We start from the raw sequence: 9170 nt of genomic DNA on the forward strand, positions 1-9170 counted from the left end.
GGGAGAGACTTCCAGCTGACACCGGGGTCTCTGAGAATCACTGGCCCGCCGCCAGCAAGATGGCTGTGACGTCAGACTTCTTTTACAGCCACGGCAATTTCCAAATGTATAATTTAAAAGATAAAATTGAAAATTTATAAAATGGAAAGACTAAAATAAAAGGATTTCTCATTTATCTATTTGAGATTTTATTTTAAGGATTTCCATTTAAGCTTTTCTATTTTCCATTTTGAGTATCATATTTGAGGTTTCTCTCAATCAATAAAAGATTTCAAAGATGTCAGTTTAAGCATTTATGTTTCCTTTTTTATTTTTTAAATGTAATTATGGCATGATTTTTCCTAGTAGTAGCATAGTAAAATAATACGATTTCTTTTTTTTTTACTTTGATCTGGCTTCATTTTCTCTTTGAACTTTCAATTTGAATTATGAATAAATATTTCCTCCATATTATGTAGACCTTAGTGGTCCCGTAATATCATATCTGAGGTCTCTTTCCTGAAATTCAGCTTTAAAAAACAAACAAAAAAAGGCTGTTGAAAAGTGAAATTTTCATGCCATGGGACCTTTTTTTTTAAATGAGCCAGCGTTGCTCAAACACAAGGCATACTGACCTTGTATGGCAAATGAACTCATTGTAGAATATGTGATATTTATGCTCCACATGTGTGTTGTGTAGGTGAGAGAGAAAGACCTGTCGGTAGTCATCAGAACTCTGGAGGAGGAGTTCAATATCTACAAGGAGGTGGGAGGAGAGTCTGTCCCTATGCATTGTCAGGATGTTTCCAATGGCCTCCAAAAGAACGGAAAAGAAGGTATCGGTCGCTGTCCTGTTTAGTATGAATTCCCTTACCTCCCAGGTATTGATTGAGCATGTCTCAGAGCATGAAGTTTATCCTCTAGCACCACCTTCAGGTTTTTGTGCAAAGTTAAAAGACTTACTCATCAAACAGGAAGTGCTCTATAGTCACCAAGGGGGAAAGCGAGTCTCCACAAAGCGTACCTCCTATGGAGCCATTTTGATGCTAACAAGCCATCACCTGTCGTTAGCATTCTGCCATTCATTTTGGCATCACTTTGACAGCAAATAACTTTACATCTGAAGTGTTTAAAGGTCCTATGATATGGTGCTTTTTGGATTCTTTTTACATAGACCTTAGCGGTCCCCTAATACCGTATCTGAAGTCTGTTTCCCGAAATTCAGTCTTGGTGCAGAATAACAGCCACTAGAGTCAGTCCCACAGCTTTACTTTTGAGGAGGAGGGGGCCACTTTGCTCGTTTGAAAGCCATGATGTCTCTCTCTTTCTCATGAATGGGCCAAATTCTCTGGGCAGGCAAGCAGAGAAAATGGGGCCGGGGGGGGGGAACCTTTCCCCTTAAGACCTCATAAAGAGCAAGATTCCACATCGGTACATCTGAGCTTTCATTTTCTCAAAGGCAGAGCAGGATACCCAGGTTTGGGGGAACTCATATTAATGTTTAAAAAAAAAAAAAACTCATCAAGGGAAATTTTAATGCCATGTGACCTTTTTAAAGACTCTTATTTGTCCATCGATTATTTCTAAAGAAACACGACAATGCATAAAAGCCTCCATTACCTTGTTTCTCACGTTATTGCTTCGTAGCAGACGTTTTTATAAAAATAGTCTAACGATTGTGTCATAACCACGTGACTTTCTGTCGCATAGTAGAGGAATTATCATACAGTACATGAGAAGCTTGCAGGCAGTTTCGACTTAGCTCTTTAAGTTGACTTACTAATGTTAACTAGCATTTTAGTTAGCAATAATTAGCCTGTGCCGATGTTATTGCCTTACACACTTCATATCTAGACTCTCCGTCTCTGCAAGATTCAAAATGATTGAGATTTCTCTTGGCACAGCTACCAAAAGACTTACAACTTTCAGACAGGTTGCTCACATCAGATCTACGTCATCAAGCTCAGTTTGCAGTTGCGCGGTATCGCTCAGCAATCACCGGAAAAGTGCTTCTAATAGACTACACTGGTCTCTGTTGGAAATATACGGTGTGGCTGTGTCCATTAATTTTACTGTCTGATAGTCACAGGTCACAACCCAGATGTGAGTGAAACACGCATTATTGCTGTTCTTGCATGATTGTAGGAGTAACTGTAGAAGTAATGGTGTAGAACAAGCACTTTAGAAGACCAGTTTAAAAAAACTTGAGAAACTTTCCTGTAGTCGCTCTGGCACTTCTAAAGTCTGAATTATTAATCTGTATTTTTGTAACTCTGCACAGCTCAATTTTAAATGTAAGGCAGTCACATTAACCGAGACATAAACACACTGTATATATTCTTTTTATATAGAGTATTGCACAACAGACTGAAGCCTTCTTAAGAATGTAGTGTAATTATTTTCATGATCACACTAGAAAATAAAAGCTGTTTAATAAACCACTTTTTTTTAATTAGAAAATTAAAGAAATTAAGTTTTATAAGAGAATCCGTTAACCATGTGTTCCCCACCCCCTATAAATTTCTACATTCAGTGTGTAATTATTGTTTATTAGACATCAGGATTTTGTTATAGATTTTTGTTTTAGAAATAGCCCCATGAGAAAAAACTACTTTATTGAAACCAATAATTATACAAGTACAGAAACAAGAGTGCTTGTCGGTAGTTGTTTTATGTTCAAGCCCGGCTTTTTCTGACAATAATCAAACCATGTGTGCCATTAAAGAGTGAAATGTAATATGTATTTATAGCTAGAGGAAGCTCCTAGGACACCTGTCGTGCCTAACAAAGCCATGTTTGACACAAACATTGCTGTGTTTGAGATTACATAAAGAAACAATGCAAACAGTCTGGGTCCAACATACAGCAATATTTGAACTATATTGAATCACTGTGTCCCTTACAGGAAGTTATTGTTACATCACGATGAAGTTACAGAACATGGTGTACGACGAGAGCAGAAAATGCTGAAAACTATGTCCACCCTTTCACAATCTTTCAAATCTTTGCATCCCTAAGATGTCGGCTTAATGTCATCATCAAAGACCATATTTTCCACATGTCAGAATAATTTGGAAACTTTGTACCCACTGGAAATTCTGTTTTGTTTTGCATAATGCAAATGTAAAGAAATACAGGAACTCCAGACTCTAGTAAATGGTTTGAGTTAAAATGCCTGAAGAAGACCGGATTGTTACGGTTTACATTTATAAAAATGTCTCAAAAGATCTCTCTATGACTTTTTGTTTTGTATTTTATTAAATAGAAATAAGTAAGAGTATAAGAAAGGAAAATCTTCGGTGCATCTGTTGGTAATGCTTTTTTTTCTGAAAAAAACACTTGTAGTTCAGCTTTTCTTACAAACTAACACTGTCCTTGCTCTTCCAGCCATCCAGGCCACAGTTCACCCGGTGCTGATCCCCCAGAACCAGTTCTGTGTCATGTCTCTGGACCCAGACACACTGCCGTCCATCGCCACCACGCTCATTGACGTCCTCTTTTATTCCAACTGGTGAGGAACTTGCTCACACAACTGCAGCACCTCTCTGAAACACACGGTGGCAGCACACGATGCAAGCTAGACATCGGCTTACTGGCGTTTGGCTTTTTATAAAAAATACACAGCCACACAGGTCATACAAGGGTCAACATAGAGAATTATTGATAATTATTGATTATTGGGATTATTGTGCAGGGTAAGTTACATACAAGGCTAATAATTGTGTCTATTTTGGTGTATTTTCTTTTGTTCTTGTTTTCTTTTTGTAGTTTTAGAATCAAAAGTATTTAAAATTCATGTTCTTTTAATTCAAAATATCAATTGACAAGCCCTGTGGCAGAGAAACACTAAGAGGAAGTTCAACTAGATTACCAAAATAGCTACATTTAAAATATAATAAAATGGAAATGGAACATCAAATAACCTTTCCGCCTTACTCCACAGGTCTTTAGCAGATCATAACATAAATCCAAATTGTATATATACTCCCAAAAAATATTTAATAGATTTCTTTTATCATTGTTTTTTATCCCTTTTTGAATAACTGTTATCTATCTCTGTGTATTGTTTACTTCCTGTAGTATTATTATTATTATTATTATTATTGTAATTATTAATATATAAATTGTATTTCTTTAAATAATATCAGCTACTTTTGCTTCTCTAATGTCATCAAATGTCTCTTTTTTTTTTCCTCTGTAGTCCCAAAGAGGATGCACAGTCGTCTCCCAACCAGGACTTGGACTGTATCAAGTTCTTCTCCTTCTCCCTCATTGATGGCTACATCTCCCTGGTGATGGACACTGAGGCTCAGAGACAGTAAGGAGTCCTAATACCTCACACTGGCCAAGTCCTCCTTTGACATCTTAAGAATGCACATTTAAACGCTAAAAACAATGTTGCAGCACCAACACATTTTCATATTAGAAGGTATTCCCCTGTCTGTCTCTGGAATGCTCTTGTGCATGTTTGCACTTGGTTGCTTGGTAGAAATCAGTGCGTGATCTTTGTGCTCTAGGTTTCCTGCCGATCTTCTCTTCACCAGCTCCTCCGGGGAGCTGTGGAGAATGGTCCGTATAGGGGGACAACCGCTTGGCTTTGGTGAGGCCACTTTCTTTTAAATACCTAAAATTATAGAAATTTACTCTACAGTTTAGAGCACGTTAGTCAGAGGGGGAAGTTCCATCTGCTTTTGGAACAGCCTTGGTGTCTGACCATTGGCATAAATCCAATCAGAAATGGTTCAACTCCAACTAGAGCTTAGATCCGCCCAAAAATCAAGCCAAATAGTGTGGGTAACAGATCAAGGCAGCAACGTAATCAAAGCCCTGGAATCCTATAGAAGACTTTCTTGTCTTGATAACCTAATTAATACTGTCCTTTGCCACGGTCGAGGATTGTGGCGGAAAATATCGGCACGACCCGGCCCTTGGGTCGGGATGATTATTTTCCATGTGACTGGAATACTCTTACATAATATACTAATACTATTATATTAATTACTTTGTGGTTCTGAAATAATAAAAACAACTTTGTTATAGGAGTCTTCATTTTACCAAGATGTTTTTGCCGGTTTATTTATTTTCATTGTTCTTGACTGATGCTATTTTTTTTTTTTTTAATTTCAATTTGTTTTATTTTTTTATTTTTATGTATTTTGTGATATTTTGTGAATTGAGGTGTTAAATTTGTAAGGGATTGGGTAGTGTTTTGCTAAAATATGTAAATGGATCCATCAGTAGTGTCTGTTTTGTTATTATTTTTAAATTACATGTACAATATTGTACTTATAGTCCATAGAACATAGAAAACAGACTTAATAAAATATGGCAACATTTGACAAAATATGAGATATTTTATGTTATCATGTGGTTATATTTCTATGCAATAAAGATTTTAAATTTGGCTTAACACCTGCGAATGTTTGTGATACTAATACTCCACTCTCTGTTTTTAGATGAATGTGGTATAGTTGCCCAGATATCTCAGCCTCTGGCTGACAGCGACATCTCTGCCTATTATATAAGCACCTTCAGCTTCGACCATGCTCTGGTGAGTCCAAAATATTTTCGCCATTATCGCGGCACCACATTCATCATGGTTGTCAAAACCTCGACCCATTTGTGACTCAAAAGTTTACTCTTGCGCAGATTCTTGTTTTGTAAAGTGGGAGCTACAGACAGATAAAGACCAAGAATATGTCACATTAACCAGCAGTCCTGTGAGGTTTAATCATGAGGAATGCTTAAGGCAGGTGATTTCAAATCAGCTTGAAAATGTGTCTACAAATTAGAGATAAAAGTATTAAAAAAATATGGTCTTGTATGTTTAAAAAAAAGTCCTCAAAGAGCAAGTATATGATTTCAAAAATCCTATAATGCACATATGCATTTGCACCTTGATCAAAATACTGTATAATTCAGAAAATGAAGCCTAAAACAGGCCTCATTGGAGTCTGAATTTAATAACAATCAAGTTGTCCTTGAATTTGTTGTCCAACTTAATGTGTTGTGTATGATGTGTTTAAAAATGCATCTAATTTTGGACATTATTTGTATAATTACCTAGCAATTACAATATTTGTGTGGAATGTACACAGATACACTATTTAGGCAATAATAAAGGTTTCTTCAATTAAGATGTAGTAGAACTTAGGTGAGAGTATTTGATGCAATGTCAAAGTCTTTTTCAGCCCGAACCAATTAAAATAACGATGGTTTATCCATTTCAAACAGTGTTTTCAGTGATCTCAGTATAGATTGTTTTACCATTTACCACACAGACGCAGATGCATTAAATACAAACCACATGCCAACTTAGTCTAAAACTCCTACCACCCATATTATCTTGAATATTACCAAGAAATGTGATCCAGAAACTGATTGCAAAATATTTGTCACGAAGTAAATCGGCAAAGCTAAGTATCTTTATGTTAGAGAAGACTCTTATCTCCTCAGACGGTTTTGTGGTTTCTGTTGCTCGTTGTCACCTTGACTTTTTAGTCTTTGACTTATCTAATCCCTAAAGTCCTAAATATATTGTTAGGCCGCTTTATAATCACTATACCCTAAACCTTAATTTGTGGGTTAGTTTGCAAAACAAGTTAGGTTAAAAATACTGTACTGAATGCTGAACTATAAAACCCTAAGACTGAGAGTGTGCACTGGGGATGAACCAAGTCATTCATATTACTGCATTAATAGAAATCCTGTTTCTTTCTACTCTCCTTCCTCTTTGCAATGTGAAGTATTCATACAACTTTCTAGTCTGAGAAAGTTAGGCTGTTCAGCTTAGTCACAAAATACTGACCAAAGGTCAACGAAATGAAGGATAGATGTTCAACATGATGTTGAGTCTTTGAGTTTCCACATGGTATTTAATGGTTCTTTTTATATTTCTACCTTCAGAATGCTGTGAGTGTGTAACTTGCTTACATAGCTGCGTTATGCAACCCAGCATGTCATTGAGTCTTAATCATTGAAGGTTGTTGCACTTAATCATTGTCATGATATTTCATCATTACCGGAACCTTTTAACCTGAGTGGGATCAATGTTAACCACAGACCGGCCTAGTAATAGCTAATTCCATTGGTTTAAAAAAAAAAAACTAGCTGTGACATCACAGTGTCTTCCGCTTGCACACTTCTTGTAAACAGTGCTAAAAGGGGAAATGATCGTTGCAAGGTAGGCTAGGAAAACTTCTAGATATACATTAGATCCTTTTACTCTGTAGCGATAGTTAAAATCTATACGTCGTCGGAAACTGTTGTGAAAATGTGTTGTATGATTAAAGTCAAGTCAAATACTACAACAACAATAACTTTGAATAGAACTTTTAGATTTGAAAATCTGGGATTTTGCAGGCTATAGAGTGGCTTGCATAAGTTTACACACCCATGCTAAAGTTGATTAAAAGAGGAATAAAAAACATCTTTTAGAAATTGATCTTAATGCCTTTTTTCAAAAGATTTAGGAAAATCTAACCTTTTAAGGACACCAATTTTCTTTGTGAATGAATAAATATCCTGGATCCATGAAATAACGGGACTTTAAAAATAAAGATCTGCCTGCTTCTATGGGAATTTAACATAGAGGTGAGTAAACTTTAGCATGGGTGTTGAAACTTATGCAAGCCACTGTACTTCCATTTAGAGGGCCACAAGGCTCAATTCTGGGTCCATTACTTTCTTGAATTTTTATTGTTATGTAGACAACACCTAACTACATTTATCTATTGGTCTACTCTGATTTTCAACTCATTGTTTGGGTTTTTTTTGGCCCAAAAAACATACTGTTTTGGTTCACTCTCACTTTGGCAGCTGTATTCATGGTTAAAGATCTTATAAACCTACTGGACCCTACCTGACCAACATCCACACAAAGTTAGCAACTACCGCATTTAGCAGCTAAAGGAGTTGGTGGAGACCACATCACAAGCTACAAAGGAGAGTGAATTTAGGGGTTCCATGTCTGCTGATTGTGTAAACAGGCAGCTTTTTAACATGTTCACCATAGTAACTTTATTATAATGTTGTGTTTACAGCTTGTTCCGCTGCCCGCAAGGAGGAGAAAACTTAACTGGCACTGCTTTAACTGTCTTCTTTTCTAGGTCCCTGAGGAGGACATAGTGAGTGTGACAGGCATGCTCCAACATCAGAGGAAAGAACCAGCCGCCAGTTGATTTCTGAAGTCCGGTCTGAGCTGGATGATACTGGCTCAATATGCCGTCTCTCACTCCAGTGGCCAAGTGTGGCAGGCCAGTAGGAAAAGAGGCTAACCCTGTGCCTAGACTAACACTGCATTGCCAGCAGTATTAACTACTACAAACTTGCTATGAACACCAGAAGCGCTTTTCTATGGTGTGCATACACAGTTGGTCTGTGAGGCCTCCTGTCTTACCTATCTAAGGCAGGATGCACTGAGTCCCAGGGGGCCCACAAGCTCACATATGCATATCAAAATGCACAGTCACTCCTTCACACACACACACAGACAAACACTTGCACATTCAAATTCACAAAATAGACTCTTTCTCTCTTATGCAGGATTTGAGATTACGTGGTCTGATTTGTTCATAATGTTATTTTGCTGCAAACAGCAGAACACACTTGCATACATTTTACCAGTGCTATAAACACACAACTTAGTCTTCCATTAATGTCCATATGTTAATGCCATCTGTCTAAAATACATTTTTTCTTTTTGAATAGAAGGCCACTCGCACAAATTGCAATTTTCCATTTGTGAAACGTAAAGTGTGAAGCTTGAAATGCAAGTAAGTTCTAAGAATGCTGATCTTAAAATCATTTTTATGCAAAAGAAAACTGAGAATTTCTATTTTCTGACAACAGGGCTCACTCGTTTTGGTTTGTGAACAATGAGCAGTTAGTTCTTGTGTATTAAAACTAATTCAAGTGTTGTCAAGCAGGACCGTAGGCTTAGTCAGTATTTTTTTTAGGAGGTCATTTCTTAACCGTAGTATTAGCCAAGGTCAATAACACTAGGTCTTATTTTGTATTTGCACAATAAACTTTTAATTATCCTATTCTGACTTAGATTTTTTTTTTCTTTGGTACAAGTTTTGTACAATTTGAAGTAAAAGTATTCTGTAAATATTTGTAATGTTTGTGCTGCTTCATTCAATAAAAAGTATTGAAAATAGGTACTCTTTGTTGACTTCTTGGCATGAGCC

At 36.7% G+C, this 9170-nt stretch overlaps 1 protein-coding gene across 1 annotated transcript in view; it reads left to right on the forward strand.

Moving 5' to 3' along the window:
• Positions 1-8463, forward strand: part of castor1 (cytosolic arginine sensor for mTORC1 subunit 1) — a 22089-nt gene extending 13626 nt beyond the window's left edge. The window contains exons 4-9 of the mRNA XM_032516899.1: positions 680-815; positions 3367-3490; positions 4181-4297; positions 4497-4579; positions 5436-5530; positions 8088-8463. Coding sequence (XP_032372790.1) covers positions 680-815; positions 3367-3490; positions 4181-4297; positions 4497-4579; positions 5436-5530; positions 8088-8159 — 627 coding nt within the window. The 3' untranslated portion in view covers positions 8160-8463. The remainder of the gene's footprint in view (positions 1-679; positions 816-3366; positions 3491-4180; positions 4298-4496; positions 4580-5435; positions 5531-8087) is intronic.
• Positions 8464-9170: the final 707 nt, after the last annotated feature.

Source organism: Etheostoma spectabile, chromosome 5, assembly GCF_008692095.1.
Source record: "Etheostoma spectabile isolate EspeVRDwgs_2016 chromosome 5, UIUC_Espe_1.0, whole genome shotgun sequence".
Lineage (NCBI taxonomy): Eukaryota > Metazoa > Chordata > Actinopteri > Perciformes > Percidae > Etheostoma > Etheostoma spectabile.